Below are 16810 nucleotides of genomic sequence, written 5' to 3' on the forward strand. Positions count from 1 at the left end.
CACAGGGAAGTAGCTGAACTAGCTCATCTCAATTTATTTCCATGAAATTAAAAGTGCCGGGGCAGAAGCAGCATTCCAGGAGGAATAAACAGCAATAGTTACACCTGAGAGCAGCACTGGCCACCTGCACCATCATTCGCTGACTGGATGCGTTTGCAGTGCTTCCTTCCATGGCCACGGCGTGAAACCATCCCGGCTCCTGCTCCCGGGAGTGGGGGGCTGGAGCCAGGGCTCTCCCTTCTCAGACAAACCACTCCGTGTGCTTGAATCCTGCAGCTGGAGGAAGAGGTACTCGCACCCACTCCTACACAGCTTCCCCAGCACCCTTTCCTACACTGCTCCGCATGCGTGCATAGCAAAGGCGGCCCCATAACACCATTATGTCTGCTACGGGGCTGCTAAAAACGTGTTATAAAATGATCCAGGATCAGGACTGAAACAAGTATTTCCCTCACTGCTAAACCTATAGTGAAGAAAAGATTTCCTTGCATCTAAATCATAAGCTTCATTGCTTTCAAGGCCTGGATCCAAGTTAAGCACCATCTCAAACTTCGGTTGATGCTGAGTGATCCCAGCTAGACGGCCCAGGCAGGGCTGTCCCGGGGGGTACAGCCCATCGAGGGGACATATGGCAGAGATGTCCCCACGAGAAACCTGAGTGTTGTCAGTGGCCCAGGAGCCATGCAATTAGGGAAGCGCCACCCAGCTTGCATTTAGGCAGGTTAAAAATCAGAATGGGCTTTATGAATGCTTGGTTTGGTGCTAAACTGCAGTAGCAGGCTGGGCTCCTGCAGGAAAACTATGTTTTAAAATAACATCCCTCGAAAACACTGTTTCCTCCAAGTTCTTAGTGGAAACAATGAAACATCTGGGTATGCCTAGGAGCCGTTTCTTAAAATAAAATCATTGTCTAGCAATTCTGAAAAAAAGAAAACAAACCCCAAACCAACCACTATGCAAACCCCAAACCCACCAGAAAACTCTATCAAAGTATCTATTCATCTTAGTAACCTCAACAAAAAAAGAAATTAAGTTACATCTTCCATGTGGTGGATCAGAACAGCAATTCTTGGTATTCCCACAATCTCCCTGTGATGATATCTGAAGACATAAACAGCTCCCTTACCGATTCTCCTGATGATTTCCTCGCATTCTTGCTCCGAACTCGATGCAAACACCAGGCAGTCGAACGTGCTCCTGTCAGGGCTCTCCGGGGAAGCACTAAAAATGGAAACACGTACATTAGCCGGCAGAGAGAGCAGCTCTGAAAGCCCAGCCCTGGCTTGTAACCACACCAGAGACCCTGCGGCTGGTCTGGATGCTGCTTGTTTATTTTCTCAGACCCACATTCCTCTCCATCCCCCCTCCCAGGGCCCACGGGCAACACTTACGCCACGCAGAAGGCGAATACGTTGCTGCTGTCCATGCAGCGTCCCACGCAGGAGATGGTGGGGTAGGGGTAGCGGCACAGGAGCTGTGCAGGGGACAAGAGGGAGGTGGCACTGGGGACCGTCCCTGTCATCCCTGTTCCTGGTTTAAACTGGCCCCAGCCCCCCCAGCCAGGCTCCCCGCGCCATGGGATCAGCAGCCTGGGGAGTCACTTGCTTACCTTGGAAGAAGGTTTCTCCCGTATGAGCACTTCTGCTTCCTTCACATCAAATAAAACCTCCTGAATGGGGGATGGAGGAGGAAGAGGCCCCCATCACCACAGCAGCTGAGCTCTGCTTCCATAAGACACTTACAAGAGCGAGATTATTCGGAAGTGGAGGTGATGAAGCACAGTCACGCACAGCTTCTTCAAGGAGTTTTCCCTGCGCTGCCCTTTTTTCTACCACCCAGTGCTCCTGCACCTGAATCTTTTCACAAACCACCCCCCCCAAAAAAGGTTCAAACAAGTGACCTGAGCCTTAAGGCGCGCCAGAACCAGGCTTAGCCTCCCCACAGCTTTCCAAGTGCTTTCCTGCAGAGTGGTTCTATTTTTTTTCCTTAACGCACTTTCCTTTCCTGGCTGCAGATACACTTCCCAGGAGAAAAAACCAACCAGGAAAACCAAAACAAAACAACCCCACAATCAAAAAAAACCCAAAGGGGTGGGGGTGTCAAATACTCAGCCTGTACAAGTAAACCTGGAGCTGGCAGGAAAAAATATCCCCGGGCAGAGGACACCTGCAGTTTTCTCCCCCAGCCCTTCCCGGGATGCCCTCAGCCCCATCGCTCACCCGCGCTGCCGCGTGCCTCTCCAGCACGGCGGGGATGGCCCGGTCCAGCACCTCTTTGCCACCGCACTGAAACGGAGGGGGAAGGGGGGGGGATAACCCATGGGCAAGTGAAAAGAAACTCAGCAGAGATGGTTTACCCCTGGGCACATCTCTGCCCCATCGCCTCACCTTCCCAACGCTGGTCTGGCCCAGGTAGCGCAGGTTGTAAAGCAGCCTGGGGAGAAAAGGGCTGGGGGGCACCAGAGCAAGGACCCCCTGCTCATCCTCCTCCTGCTCTTCACAGGGAAGATGCTCACAGGCCCCCACCGCCCCCAGGCAATGGGGGCAGCTTCAGCCCCACAGCCTTGAGCTGGGGAGAGTGTGGGCAGGGGGCTGCCCTGATGTCAGGACCCCCAGCCTCTCCCGGGGGGTCTCTGTGGGGCCAGACCTACCTGCCCCCATGCAGCCCCCATGGCTCCCCCTCACTCCTGTGCCGGGGGCCGCGTTGGAGCTGGAATTGGGGCTCCTTCTCCTTCAGGACCTTCAGGTAGGGCAGCAGCGGCTCGTAGACCTCCCCGTCGTGCCACCGCCATCGCAGCAGGCGGAAGCTGAGCGGCTGTCCCTTCAGCTTCTGCAGCATGGCCCCGGCCTGGAGGGGGGGGGGAAGCAGAGGGGAGGACAGGGGGCAGGAGAGGGGGAGATATGCCAGTCCCCCATGCCCACCCACCTGCCCGTTGTAGGCGTTTCTCAGAGAGCAGCCATTGATCTCGTCGAGGATGTCACCGGCGAGCACCACCTCATCCACCTCTGCCTGGCTTTCAGGGAGCACCTCGGTAACAAAGACGCGGCCATCCACGTACCTGGGCATGTGGCCGAGCCCCAGCTCAGCACCGGGGACCCAGCCCCACTCCCCCAGCCCTTCTGTACCATCAGTGATGTGCCACCGATACACGGAGGCAAGGAAAAGCCACCCCACAGACAGCAGATACCATGAGCCGATGGCGAAAAAAGCACCCGAGAGCGCCCTGATGCTGTCAATGGGGTATTTATCTCCCCTCCTTTTTTTGGGGGGGTGGGGGGGTGATGGCAGGGGGGAAAGGAGCATTGAGTCCAGATCCTGCTGGAGATTGGAGAGGAGGATCAAGGGCTCCTACCTTAGCACCATTCCCAGTGCTTGGCACGGGACCGTCTCATAAGTGATGCACACCTGGAAGAGAGTGCCCAGTGCCAGTGGCCCTGGCAACGGCCACAGAACGCCCAAGGAGCATGACCAGGACAACAGGGAGGATGGGGACCCCTTGCCCTGGATCATTTCTGGCATCAATGCCAAGCCAGGGCTTTGGGAGGCCAGTCCCCAGTGCCCTGGGCTGAGCTGGGACCATCAGTGGCTGCTCATCCCTGTCCTCTCCTGGGATTCAGCTGTGGCCAGACCCTGGAGGGACAAACCTGCTAGATGGATGGGACGGCAAAGCAGCAAGGTGAACCCTGAACTGTGCGATGAGCCCTCCTGCCTTGTCCCACGCAGCCAGGGCAGCACTGCTGCCCCTTCCTGAAGCTCTTCGTGGTGGCATTTATTGTCACATTGCATTAAGCAGGGACCCGAAATGTGGCCAGCTTGGCCAGGAGCACCGGCTGTTAGAAATGCCCAAAAGCCAACGGGATCCCAGCCTCCGCCGCAGTGCCATGGCTCAGCGCACACCACAACCAGCTCCAGAGCCACCTAGAGCTTTTTTATTGGGATTCTTTTGGGTTAAAAAGGCAGCGGAGGGTTGCTCTTCATTTTTAAAAGCCATCAAGGCGTCCCTGCTGTTCTCCATAAATGCACTATTTCACTGAGCAAAACCAAGAGCAAACCCAACTGAAGTCTGTGTCAGCTCAGGGAAATGGGGATTTTTTTTGGCAAGGAAGCAGGGAAGGGAGCATAGGAAAACTTTGTTTATGTCAGCAGTTTATAGGCCTGGGTACTACTCTTGCTTGGGTTTACTCCCAGAAATGCTGGAATCTGCTCCCGGTGACAGCACAGGCACCCAGCAGGATCCCACCTCGGTGGCAGAGATGGCTCCGCTCGTGCCGGTGGCCCTGAGCCAGTTCACCCCTGGCTGTGGCTGGGTAGGGCTGCGTGGCAATCCCTCCCCACCACATCATTCCTTATCTTCCACATTGGACTTTTCAGCGAGGACCAGGTGGTGAAAGGATGACTCTGGGGAGAGGGGAGCTCTTACCGGCAGCAGCCAGCTTTCATCCAAGAAGCTGCAGTTCTGCAAACAAAGGAGTGTCAGTGCCATCGGTCCCGGCGAGGAAGGGGCCAGGGTCAAACCCCAGCAGCCATGTGCTGGCCACCACCCCACTGATTTGTCACCGTACCTGCAGGTCCAGAGAGAAATCCATCTCTGTCATCACCAGCAGCAGCGAGAGGAAGGGCTCTGCAGAGGGACAGGGAGAGAGTGTCACCGCTGGGTTCATGGCAGCCACAGCCTGGCAGGGACATGGCAGGGGTCCGAATAAAGCCATTTTCAGCATAACTGATGAGCCCTGGGGAGTGAGGCCCTGAGAGCATCCAGCACCGCGGCACCCTGGCTGCTGCTGCAGGCTCGTCCCAGGCTCCTGCTGCCGGCACGGGGAGAGAAGTGCTGCAGCTTGCCACCTGATGTCCCCAAATTCAGACCAAGGCTCACAGCAAACGCTGCTGACGAGCAACTTGCTCTCCATTTCTCCCCCTAAATGCAAAGCCAAGCTGCCCAGGCTCTCCTGCACCGAGCCTTGCAATTACACTGACAGAGATCTGCAATCTGCTCATGAACCAGCAGTGTGGGTGATTTATAAGCCATCAAGGTACAGGTTTAACACGGGGTTATTTATCATAATCAAAAGATTAAAGGCTTTCACCCGGGCCCCCCCAAGGAGCATGGCTGCGGGTGGGGTGGTACAGCCTGCCAAGGCAACGCAGCCAGTTACCGCACCACCCCCCCCTGTGACCCCCCCACGGGACCGCAGCCTAGACCCAGCTGCCAAGGGCTCCCCGAGAAGCCAGACTGCTTAACCAGCACCCTTGGTGCAAAGAGATAACACAGGAGACACGTCAGAAGCAATTTTCCTGTCCCATGACACTAAAACCAACCTTAGATGGATTGAAACCACGGTTAAATGTTTACGCCTCGTTCTCCATCTCTGCAGCAGCAGATTCCGATTTCACCACTAAGTTTGGCTTAGAAAAATCCCAATGGACTGTTCCCACATCCCCCGCTGCAGCATCAGGGTGCCATAATGCCTGTGACAGCCACCCCGGGGGCAGGTTGCACCCCACCTTGGAGGAGCCACCCGTCTTACCCAGCAGGTCTTCATTGCCCAGGATGGAGCTCACCGGATCGTAAAACTGAAACGCAGAGGAACGGCACCATCACCCCACCGTGCCGCTGCCCACCGCCCCCCACCCACGGGTCACAGCCCCCCACTGTGTCCCGCACCTCCAGGAGCCGGGGGGTCTGCGCCAGCTGCTGTACGGCCGCCGCCAGCACCTTCCTCTGCAGGGCCAAGCGCAGAAAGTGCCGCCCGCGACCCTGCGCCGTCCGCACCCCCTGGCAGCTGCCCGCTTGCTGGATGCTGGCGGAGAGAGGGGTCGGCCTGCTGGGGAGAGGGGAAGCAGGGTGCGGGGGAGATTTTGGCAGAATGTGGGAGCATCCCCCCTGCACCCGGGGTCTTTTGGGGGGAGCACGTCGCGATGGACACCACCACGGCTTGGGGCTGCTCACCCGCCGCTGGTTCCTGGGGGAAGCTGCTCCAGCCAGTGCCAGTAATCCCGTCTCCTGAAGCCCCAGGCTGGCTCTGCGAGAGAAAGGGAGCGCGAGGCCCCTCGCCGTGGGCACCGGGATGCTGACACCCCCCACCCAGGTGCACAGGACCACTCATGTGGGCCCTGAGATGCTGCCACCCCCCTGCCCGGGCACACAGGACCACTCGCCGTGGGCACGGGGATGCTGACACCCCCCACTCAGGTGCACAGGACCACTCATGTGGGCCCTGGGATGCTGCCACCCCCCTGCCCGGGCACACAGGACCACTCAGGTGGGCACGGGGATGCTGACACCCCCCACCCAGGTGCACAGGACCACTCATGTGGGCCCTGGGATGCTGCCACCCCCCTGCCCGGGCACACAGGACCACTCGCCGTGGGCACGGGGATGCTGACACCCCCCACTCAGGTGCACAGGACCACTCATGTGGGCCCTGGGATGCTGCCACCCCCCTGCCCGGGCACACAGGACCACTCAGGTGGGCACGGGGATGCTGACACCCCCCACCCAGGTGCACAGGACCACTCATGTGGGCCCTGGGATGCTGCCACCCCCCTGCCCAGGCGCACAGGACCACTCAGGTGGGCACGGGGATGCTGACACCCCCCTGCCCGGGCACACAGGACCACTCAGGTGGGCACGGGGATGCTGACACCCCCCACCCAGGTGCACAGGACCACTCATGTGGGCCCTGGGATGCTGCCACCCCCCTGCCCAGGCGCACAGGACCACTCAGGTGGGCACGGGGATGCTGACACCCCCCTGCCCGGGCACACAGGACCACTCAGGTGGGCACGGGGATGCTGACACCCCCCACCCAGGTGCACGGGACCAGTCATGTGGGCCCTGGGATGCTGCCACCCCCCTGCCCAGGCGCACAGGACCACTCACGTTGGAGCCCCTTGCGCAGGATGCTCTCCAGCAGCTGGCAGAGGGAGGCGAGGTGCGGCGAGGTGTCGGTGCAGGGCCCCCCGCCCTCCCGCAGCCGCAGCACCCCGCCTGTGGTGAGGGGAGCATCAGCACCCATGGGTGCCCCAGCCGGCGGGGCCGGGGGGCACTCATTCAAGCCCCCCCAGCGTGGGTTGCTGGTGCTGCGGGACGGGCCTGACACCCCGGCAGGATGCAGCCCGCCCTGGGGGGCCATGCTTACCTTTAAGGGCGCTCAGCAGCGGCTCCTTCCTGGCCATGGGCTCGTCCTGCCCCCGCCCGGGAGGTCCTGCGAGCAGCTCCGGGCGGGAACCGGGAACCGGAACGGCCCCGCCCCGGGAGCGGAGTAGCCCGGCCCCGCGGGGGGGACCCCGGCTCACACCCCCCACCCCTGCGCTGCCGGCCAGGCACGGACCGACCGACACCCCGACACAGCGACACCCCTACCCCGCACGCTTACAGCACGCCGGCACACACACAACTATACATATAAACCTCTACGTGTATCGTACGCTGATGTATATAGGTGTGACACAGACACGCACAGATACACGTACACAAAATATATGTCTTGGCATATACACTGCCTATGTAAGAGTCGGCGGTGCACGTGTGTGCGCGTGTATCGATACTTACCCCAGCACAGGGGGCGGGGGGGCAGGTACGTGTGTTGGAAAGCCCCCGGTGCCGGCCCCGCCATAGGTACACACGGGCGTGTGTAGGTGCGGCTGTCGCCCTGCCTATAGGGGTGCACGCGCACGAGCAGCGTTTCCCAGGCCGCGGGAGGGGGCTGCCCGCACCGGGAGGGGGCTGCCCGCACCGGGAGGGCCGCCCCAGCTCGGCCCAGGTTCCAAAGTGCCGAAAGTTCGAGTCCGGCCGCCGGCGGGGTGATGCGGCGCCCGAGGGCCGCGCGGAATCCCGGGGGCGGTGCAGTACCCAGGGGCGGTGCGGGACCAGGGGGCGGTGCGGGACCAGGGGGCGGAGCCCGCGGGCGGTGCGGGACCAGGGGGCGGTGCGGGACCCAGGGGGCGGTGCGGGACCAGGGGGCGGAGCCCGGGGGCGGTGCGGAACCAGGGGGCGGTGCGGGACCCAGGGGGCGGTGCGGGACCAGGGGGCGGAGCCCGGGGGCGGTGCGGAACCAGGGGGCGGTGCGGGACCCAGGGGGCGGTGCGGGACCAGGGGGCGGTGCGGGACCAGAGGGCGGAGCCCGGGGGCGGTGCGGGACCAGGGGGCGGTGCGGGACCCAGGGGGCGGTGCGGGACCAGGGGGCGGAGCCCGGGGGCGGTGCGGGACCAGGGGGCGGTGCGTGGTGGCGGCGCGGTGCTGGCGGCCATGGCGCAGGCGGTGGCGGAGCCCGGGTGGGCCCCGTTGGTGGCGGCCGCCCGGCGGGAGCACGGGGCGGCGCTCGGGGCGCGGGCGGTGCTGGCGGCCTGGGCCCCCGGCCGGGTCAACCTCATCGGCGAGCACACCGACTACAATGGCGGCTTCGTGCTGCCCATGGTAAGGCCGTGCTCCGCCGCCCCGGCCCCGCCAGCCCTCCTGTCACCCTTCCGGGTCCCTCCGGCAGCCTCCCGGGGGTCCCCGGCTGCCGTTTCCCCCCTCCCCGCCCCACTATGACCCCCCAGGGATCCCCCGCCCAGGACCCTGCGGGATCCTCGAACCGGAGCTCGGAGCGGGACCCGCAGCATCGCGGGCAGCATCCCGCACTCCGGCTCCTAACGCACCGCAGAGGGGATGCGGTTCCCCCTCCCCGACCGCCTTTCTGAGGGGCTGAAACCTCTTTTCTGCAACCCCGTCAAACAAATTCCCTCTCCTGGAGGGCGATGGTTTGGTGGCAGAGATGGTTGGAAGCAGCTGGGGCTTCCTGCCCTCCTCCGGCTTGGCAGGGAAGCCCCTGCTCAGTCCTAAATCAAACCTACAGCTAATTATTTGGGGGGCAAGGAAAGTGGGAGCAGGCCAGCCGAATTCCCTTGCAGGTATGAAAACTTCCTGAAGCCTCTCATGTCCTTTTTGAGGGTTTCCACTCCCCCAGAGCCCAGCAGCAGCACCCCGGTGCTAACCTGAGGGGGTCGGTCACAGCGTTTCAGCGCTAAGACTGACCCTGTGTGACATTAAATAGCCAGAAATAAATTAAATACCCTGAAATACATTAAATAGCGTGTGATGAGCTGGAGCGTGTGCTGGGGGCTGGCAGTTCTGCGCAGAGTTAATGGTAACAGTGTTGGGTGCTGCCAGCCGTGGGTCACAGCTGTCCCCCCCCCACCAGTGTGGATGCTCCAAGGGATGCCGCAGGGTCTGAGCGCACCTTCCCCCCCCCCCCCAGGCCCTGCCGCTGGGGACGGTGCTGGTGGGATCCCCCACACAGGACGGGACCATCTCCATCCTCACCACCTCGGCGGAGGCAGACGAGCCCCACAGGGTGCAGCTCCCGACCCCACGCTCAGGCAGCCCTCTGAGCCCGGGGCAGCCTCGCTGGGCCAACTACATCAAGGGTGTCATCCAGCACTACCGGGGTAAGGCTCAGGCTGCTGGGTGGGTTAGAGCCCCCCTCACGCGGGGCTAGTGCTCTGTTCCTGGCTTTTGGCGTGCTCCAAGGGCTTTTCCAGTGCCGGTGCAATCCTGCAGCTGCTGCTGGGCCCAGGCTCCAGCAGAGATGCTTTCCACTCCAGAGACCTCCGTGTTTGGGGGTGGGGGTGGGGCATTCCTGGGTCACACTCTGTGTTTTAAAGTGGGATATCAGACAGGGACTCCTCACTGAGTTCCCCACAAGCTGTGGGCTAGGGCAACCCCCAGCTTCACAGGGGCTCACAGCCCCCCTCCTCCCTTCTCTTCCCGCAGGTGGTCCTGTGCCAGGCTTCAGCGCCGTGATAGCCAGTGACATCCCCCTGGGCGGGGGCCTCTCCAGCTCGGCCGCTCTGGAGGTGGCTACTTACACCTTCCTCCAGCAGCTCTGTCCTGGTAAGGCAGCAGCCGGTCCTGGGCCCAGCACCTCCATTCCCAGGTGGGAGCCAGGATGAGGGGGGTGCCCTTAGGAAGATCCCACAGCCCTTGGGGAAATGTCACTGTGGGATGGGTCACAACCCCCTGCCCTCCCTGTAGCCAGAGTTGGCACCACTGTGGCTGTGGGGCTTCTCTGGCTCACACAGCCTGACCTGTCCATGCTCTAAAGCACATGGACAAGCCCAGCTTGCGGAGATGGGAGGATGTTCCCTTGGGAGCATCTCCCCACCCTCACGTCCCCAAAAATGGAGAGATCTGAGACATCAGTGTCAAATTGTTGCATCCAGCTGGCTCCAGGGACCCATGCTGGCACTGATGCCATGCACTGGTGCAGAAGCAGGCACCTGCAGCTGATGCTTTAGCAAAACCCCATTCTGTGGGAAAGCCACCCTTTACCTTCTCGTTTGTTCCCCCTGCTCCAGAGCAAGGGGCAAAGGTCCCAGAGCTGCTAACCTGCATCCTTCTGCTCTGGCACAGATGACGGTGATTTGGTAGCCAAGGCACTGGCATGCCAGAAAGCGGAACACACGTTTGCTGGCATGCCCTGCGGGATCATGGACCAGTTCATATCTGTGATGGGCAAGGAAGGCCACGCGCTGCTCATTGACTGCAGGTCAGGGCCGGGAGCTGAGGTCACTGTGCTGTGCCCACCTCGGCCGGGTGGGGACGAGCTGGTTCTGTGGCTACGAAATAAATGCAGGAGTGCAGAGAGGGGTTAACCCCTGAACACAGCCCAGGATCTCATCACAGGGCTGGGGCTCCCTGCATTTTAATTCCCTTGTCTTGTTTCTTCCTCCTGCATCCTTTCTGCTGCTTGCCTGGGCTGTCCTTCCTGCAAAGTCATTAGGGTCTATTATGGGACTAATAATTGGGAGCGAGTTAAATGCTCTAGCAAAATCCTAAACCACTTGGACTTTGCCTCTGCAGAGGCAGGAGCTGCCTGCCACATGGCCTCACCTGGATGGCCAAGGGCTGGAGCGGGCAGAGGGGACGGGCACGTGGCCCGTGCTGAGCTCTCCCTGCAGGTCCCTGGAGACCACCCTTGTGCCACTGACCGATGCCAGCCTGGCCGTCCTCATCACCAACTCCAACGTGCGGCACACGCTGACGGGCAGCGAGTACCCCACGCGCCGGCGGCAGTGCGAGGAGGCGGCAGCGGCGCTCGGCAAAGCCAGCCTTCGAGATGCTACCATGGCCGAGCTGGAAGGTGGGGACGGTCCCTTTCTGGGTTCTGGCTGTGCCTCAGGGAAGTGGGAGCTCAGTGCCCCATGGCACGGGCTGAGAGTGTGGGGCAGCACCCATGACAGGTGGGGGGTGCACATACTGGGGCGGGAGCATGCTGCAAGCAGAGAAGCTCTGGCACAGGATGGTTGCAGGATGAGGCCGCGCTCAGCCCCAGCAGCATCCTGCAGACCTGAGCGGCTTTGCTGCAGTGGCATGCATGTTTCTGCAGCGGCCAGGAGCCGGCTGGGCGAGGAGGTGTACCGGCGGGCCAGGCATGTCATTGGCGAGATAGCACGGACGGTCCAGGCAGCACAAGCGCTGCAGGACAGGGACTACAGGATGTTTGGGAGACTGATGGTGGAGAGTCACAACTCGCTCAGGTGAGAATTTACCAATTTACCTACGTGAGGCAGGGCAAAGCTGTGTTGGGGGGGCATCAGCATCAAGTCCTCGTGGGGTTCCCTTGCCTGTGGATGCAGCACTGAGGGCAGCCAGGACCGTGTCCTGCCCAGCATCTCTCGTGGTTCAGCCTCCCAGGGAGTTTTAAGAAAAGCCCTGCAGGCTTCCGTGCCGGGGGGATGAGGCAGCCGGTCACGTATGTTATAGATGTGCTGCTTACAGCAGTGCCCAGCGGGTCCCCAGTGCTCATGGCCTTGCTCACATCTACGTGCACTTACAGACAAAGTTCTGGACTAGGATCTGCAGCATCCTGCCTCGCTGCAGTTTGCTACGGCCATGGATGCACCAAGATGCATGTTTCAGCTGTTTGGGGTGCGGGGGCTGTTGCTGGGGTGTGGGATGGGGCTGACCACCGGTCTCCTCTCTCCAGGGACGACTACGAAGTGAGCTGCCCGGAGCTGGACGAGCTGGTAGCGGCAGCCCTGGAGGTCGATGGGGTTTATGGCAGCAGGATGACCGGGGGAGGCTTTGGAGGCTGCACGGTGACGCTGCTGGAGGCTGGGGCTGCAGAGAGAGCCCAACACCACATCCAGGTACGTGGCAGAAAACTGCCAGGAGATTGACTTAAAGATCCCAAGGAAAGACGCAGGGGCATGGCCCGGGGACGCCGCTGAAGGTGCATTCCTGAGGCGCTTGGGGTTGGGGTAGCCCATCCAGTGCTGCGCAGGGGTGACCCCAAGTTTGCTGATGCTGCTCAGGGTGTTCAGTGTTGGTTCACTGATGGTTCAGTGTTCAGGGTGCTCAGGGTGTCTTGCAGGCTGTTCAGTGCTGTGCTGGTCGCAGAGTGCTGCCCAGGGACCTTGCTGCATGGAGAAAGTCAGTGAAAAGGTGCCAGCTGAGCTTCAGGAAGGCTAAATCCGTCTAGGGGAAAGTAATCCAAGCTGAGCTTAGGCAATGCTGAGCTTAACGCTGGTAGTTATGGCCCAGGAAGGATCTCAGTGCCGTCATCGATGTTCTCTAAAGCAGGAGCTCAGCGTGCACTGGTGGCTGAAAATGCCAGCAAAATGGGGGTGTCAGGAAAGGGGGGCTGTGAACTAGGCAGAGCCTCATTTTGCTGCTATAGGAGATCGTGGTGCGCCCTGTGAATAGTAGGGGGGATAAAGAAGGGGCAGAGGAAGCTGTCTGAAATGAGGAGAGACCGAAGGGGCTGTGCCTCTGCCATCTGATGAGAAGCTGGGAGAGAGGGAACATGACCAGGAGTTACAGAACAGTGAGGGGGTTACATAGGGTGAGGGTGGAACTGGCCCTCAAGTCCTCTGAAATAAGGACCAGCAACCACTCAATGAGAGGAGAAAAAGAGAGTCGAGGAAGCACTGCGCAGAACTGGCGGTGAGTTTTCTGCTGTTGCCAGAGGCCGTGGAGGTTGGCAGCATCAGCAGGGTCAAAAAGGGCTTGGAAAAATCATGGACAACAGTCCATACGGGGCTGCTGAAGGGTCAGCTTGGGGATGTGTTGATAGATTCCCTGCCTCACGCTGTGGATGGACCAAGGAACCCCAGGCAGTGGCCAGCACAGCATGCTGTCCCCAAAAAGCATCTCACACGGCCACTGTTGGAGCGGTGGCTGGACCAGACACACAGCTGGGATGACTGGCAGGGCCTTTGTCCCCCCAGCTCTGGCATCCCCAGGCCTGTGGTGTGGTACAGCCCCAGAGCACCAGCACTCACTCTTTCTCTTGTCTCCTAGGAGAGATTCAGCGGTACAGCCACCTTCTACCTCACCAAACCCTCCGGAGGGGCAAAGGTGCTGCCCCTGTAGAGGTGCGACCACCTTGCCTGGGCTGGGATCGCCTCCCCCTGAGAGGCAGCCACTTGCCTCGCTTTGCAAGGGAATCGTTTGCCTGTTTGCATGATTTGCCTAATAAATGCAAAACATTTGCACAGCTGTTCTGTGCCTGCCTGAGCCGAGCTCTGACACCAGAGTCACTGGAGACCTTTCCTCACAGGAGACTGGTTTAACTCCAGTTTGTCATGGGGTCCAGTAGTGCCTCTGAAGCTGCAGTGGTGGGAGGGGATGGTGGTGGAGGAGGCACATACTGACATTTGGTAGAAGCCCCTGCTTGGGTACCTGCATCTGGCACGTGTCCTTCACCTGCTGCTGCAGATAGAGGGTAGTGGGGTGTGTGTGATATTTTTAATTACAATATTTTTTGAAAGAAAAGGGAAGAGACAGACTGTAGAGAACACATTTATTGAGTGCAATAGGAAGCCATCTGATCAAAGGGCGGGCTGTTGGATCCACCTCGGAAAGGCTGAACCACCACCAGCCCTAATGACCAGATGAAAATTAAAAAGTGACGCTGTTCTAGTACGAGGCGTTGGTTAGGTGCAGAGCTGCCTTGCGCATGGGTATGGGGTGATGCGCTGGAGAGCAGCAGCTGAGGGGCTGTGCTCTTCTCTTGGGTAACAGGATACTCTTTGGTTAAAATGCTCAGAAATGGGGCTCCCTTTTTAAGCATTTTCGGCATTTTACCCTGGATCACAAAGCAGAAGGGAAGTGTCACAGAGTCCTTGTGCAGGAGGACGCACATCAGCCAAAGAAGATGCCCCAGCCACGAAGGTGAGATGGGAACTGGGAGGCAGACAGGCTAATGCCACTGATCGTTGCTCAGGGAAAATAAGTGCTTCTTCAAGGCACAGTAAAACCACAGGGTGGGTGAAGTGCCTGTTGACCCAAGTCCAAAACTGACCCAGCTTCAGCTGCAGTCCTGGAGACTGCTGGGGACTTTACTTACCCACGTGCATCTTTGGCCCAACCATGTACAACCCCTCCCACCCAAATGAACATCCTGGAGAGGAGAGGGAGCTCTCGGTGGTGTCAGTGCTGGAAAGTCATCTTCTGAGTTAAAAAGAAAAAGAAGAAAAGCAATGGAAAAAAAAAGAACAAAAGCACCGAGGTCCAGTGTCAGCTCAAATCAGGCAGGGATGCTGCCAGGGAGACCAGGCAGCTGCTGTTTTGGTTGGAAGCTCTAATTCAGAGCAGCGGCAGCTGCTGCTTGCGGCAGGCTCCTTGCTCTCGGCAGGCTCCTCGCCTGCTCCTGTGCGGCTGAAGCACGCCAGGGAAGCACGCTGTTCAATGAGACACAGAGCCCGATTGTTCCCGTTGGCACAGGGCAGCGAGACGCCAGGCATCGTGCCCAGAGCCAGGAAAGCCCAGCAAGGTCTCAGCTCAGCCCTGCACCCCGCACCTTGCAGGGGCAGCTGAAGCCAAGGGCTGAGGGCAGCACAGCCTTGCTCGGGATGGTGAGGGCACCCGCTGTTCCCAGGCTTGCTCTTCCCTTGCGTTTAATGAGGGGTCGCAGGTCTCTTCATGGACGTTGCTGTTGGGCAAAAGGGCTTTTGAAAGATAACCAACATCTCCTGCCCCAAAATCTCACACTGTCCTCACCAGCCACGTAAGGAACGCCAGGTGCTGTTCCCAGCTCCAGGCATGGGAGCTGCCTGGGCCGTCCCCATCCCTCGCCTCCAGGCAGCTCCCAGCCCTTCTGCAGACACGTGCTGTGGCTGGAGCACACCTAGCTCACAGATGCTCTGCAGCCTTTTGCTGGAGTCTCTGCTGCTGGAGGATATAAAGCCCAAGGCAGAGCCCACCAGGTCATCAACAGGCTTTCCACAGGGTTTAGTGGCCTTTGGATCAAGCCCTGAACTAATTTCTTCCAGTTATTCATGTTTCTCAGCAGCTCCAGTCCCAGTGTAGCCTCCACATTCAGCATAGATCTCATCTACCTCCATTTTTTTTATAAAACAATAAAATACATTTATATATATTTATATATATACTATGAAAACTGTACAATGTTGTATGAAAAAAAAAATGCAGCAGAGGCCATCATCAGTAACGCTATACAAACGAAAGGCTATACTTTGCTATCGTGGTACCCAATGTTAGCAGCGAAGGACAGACACAAATGGGTGCAGTAAGAAAGCATAGGTTACCCCAAACCCCTACCTTGCAGCTCTCATGAAAAACCCAAACAGAACAAAATAACCATCTCCAGTGGACAGGCAAGTTGCCAGAGAGCCTGGAGCAAAGACGGAAAGAGTGACCTTCTATAAATCAGGGTGTTGCCAGCTGGGATCCTCTCAAAACTGAGGACCTGAGAATAAATCATTCTGTTCCATTTATCTGGGGAGGCTGGAGCCATCGAGACACCCGAATTTTGGCAGGTGTATTGGGATGGATGGGCATTGAAGAATGGTATTGGGGTGAGCGGTGGTTGTTTGTGGAAGGCATCCCTGTGGACTGTGCAGAACTGAGTCTCTGCAGAGCAGGACAGGGTGGAGAAACCCTGAAGGATGATGAAGCCCACACATCTGATGACCCAACCATGCCAGAGCTTTGAGCTCACTGGACTCCAAAGGAGAGGTCCAGAGCTTGAAGTGCCGTGGAGGGTCCTTGCCTACAGGAGGAGCTGCCCAGGCACTGCAGCAGGGTCTGGATGAAGCACCCTTGTATTTTTCTACAAAGTCCTGCCACCTGAACACAAATGTCCCTCTGGCGGGCAGCCTGCCCTGGCTCAGGCCTCGTAGAACTGCCTCTCCATCTGTTTGGTGAGGGTCCCACTGGACATCACGGTCCGGCTCACAAACTCTTTGGTGATCTGTTTGGTGAGGGTGCTGCTGGCGCTCTCTACTCGCTGGGTCGTCATGAGCATGCCATCTGCAACGAGATGCTCAGTGGTCAGGATCACAGGGTCACAGGGAGTAAGATCTGCTCTACCTGATGATTCCTGGCAGAGCTTTCTCCTTAAATACCACTTTCACTGATGGAAAACCTCTCCAGGTCAAGTGATTCAGTACTTTGCTATGTCAGTCAGTCGGATGGATCTCCTAACAGCTCCCAGACTCTTCCCTGTTGCAGCATGAACTCGTGAGTCCATGAACTGAAGTGGAACAACATGAGACAACCACACTGATTTAATTTAAGATGGTCGTCACACTTCTCTGTTTTTTCCTGCTCTAAAGAGAGCTAACCTTGGAAGAAGAGCTATGATTTGGCCCCAAGTGATAGTCCTGGGGGACTTTGAAGACTCAGCATTCCCTCTGTGACTGGGCAGCACAAGGGGCAACAACTGCAGCTGCCTCTGGGGCAGAGCAGGGACATGGTGTAGGAAAGGGTCTGGTCCTCTTCATCAATCCCACCTGACGGAGCCTCCCTCCCTGCATTTGATGCTTGAGGTAAAAGCATCCTCAGACCTTTGGACAAGCAGAG

At 59.1% G+C, this 16810-nt stretch overlaps 3 protein-coding genes and 1 long non-coding RNA gene across 17 annotated transcripts in view; 2 read left to right on the forward strand and 2 right to left on the reverse strand.

Moving 5' to 3' along the window:
• Positions 1–14: 14 nt before the first annotated feature.
• LOC308059442 (uncharacterized protein) lies at positions 15–7389 on the reverse strand (the record flags this gene model as incomplete). 6 transcript variants are annotated; one of them, XM_080376810.1, is made up of 15 exons in its annotated part: positions 15–276; positions 1127–1221; positions 1392–1474; positions 1610–1648; positions 2220–2285; positions 2388–2433; positions 2651–2847; positions 2926–3058; positions 3353–3405; positions 4421–4456; positions 4563–4621; positions 5526–5571; positions 5663–5822; positions 5948–6020; positions 6881–7389. In XM_080376810.1, 15 exons carry the CDS (start codon positions 7131–7133, stop codon positions 242–244), a joined length of 1374 nt encoding a protein of 457 aa, XP_080232936.1. In that variant the 3' UTR covers positions 15–241. The 6 variants fall into 6 exon arrangements, 3 of the variants coding, with proteins under 3 accessions (XP_080232936.1, XP_080232935.1, XP_080232937.1); XM_080376809.1 differs by having other exon boundaries at positions 1610–1669; positions 6881–7133; XR_013926240.1 differs by lacking the exon at positions 15–276 and having other exon boundaries at positions 1195–1221; positions 1610–1737.
• On the forward strand, positions 6094–6874 carry LOC308059571. Its single transcript, XR_013926320.1, has 3 exons — positions 6094–6208; positions 6261–6415; positions 6468–6874. It is a non-coding gene; the product is annotated as an uncharacterized lncRNA (long non-coding RNA).
• A 416-nt stretch (positions 7390–7805) lies between the features above and the next one.
• GALK1 (galactokinase 1) lies at positions 7806–13481 on the forward strand. 3 transcript variants are annotated; one of them, XM_080376852.1, is made up of 8 exons: positions 8196–8416; positions 9240–9429; positions 9755–9874; positions 10394–10529; positions 10942–11123; positions 11370–11520; positions 11970–12132; positions 13286–13481. In XM_080376852.1, the coding sequence occupies exons 1-8, from the start codon at positions 8249–8251 to the stop codon at positions 13355–13357; spliced, it is 1182 nt and encodes a 393-aa protein (XP_080232978.1). In that variant the 5' UTR covers positions 8196–8248; the 3' UTR covers positions 13358–13481. The 3 variants fall into 3 exon arrangements, with proteins under 3 accessions (XP_080232977.1, XP_080232978.1, XP_080232979.1); XM_080376853.1 differs by having other exon boundaries at positions 9282–9429; XM_080376851.1 differs by lacking the exon at positions 9240–9429 and having other exon boundaries at positions 7806–8416.
• Positions 13482–13773: 292 nt separating this feature from the next.
• ITGB4 (integrin subunit beta 4) overlaps positions 13774–16810 on the reverse strand; it is a gene marked incomplete at its 5' end in the record, with an annotated part of 30738 nt that continues 27701 nt past the window's right edge. For all 7 annotated transcript variants that reach the window (XM_080376327.1, XM_080376332.1, XM_080376331.1 and 4 more), the window contains one exon: positions 13774–16258. In XM_080376327.1, the coding sequence (XP_080232453.1) occupies positions 16116–16258 (143 nt within the window). In that variant the 3' untranslated portion in view covers positions 13774–16115. The remainder of the gene's footprint in view (positions 16259–16810) is intronic.

The sequence above is a fragment of the Falco punctatus genome, assembly GCF_963210335.1.
Source record: "Falco punctatus genome assembly, chromosome: 1".
NCBI classification, from domain to species: Eukaryota; Metazoa; Chordata; class Aves; order Falconiformes; family Falconidae; genus Falco; species Falco punctatus.

Bases quoted from the DNA above. Each gene is read 5' to 3' on its own strand.
- GALK1 (XM_080376851.1), top strand. From the start codon at position 7,807: ATGCGGCGCCCGAGGGCCGCGCGGAATCCCGGGGGCGGTGCAGTACCC. The intron at 8,417-9,754 runs GTAAGGCCGTGC...CTCTTCCCGCAG, and splicing joins GCGGCTTCGTGCTGCCCATG to GTGGTCCTGTGCCAGGCTTC. The intron at 12,133-13,285 runs GTACGTGGCAGA...CTTGTCTCCTAG, and splicing joins GAGCCCAACACCACATCCAG to GAGAGATTCAGCGGTACAGC.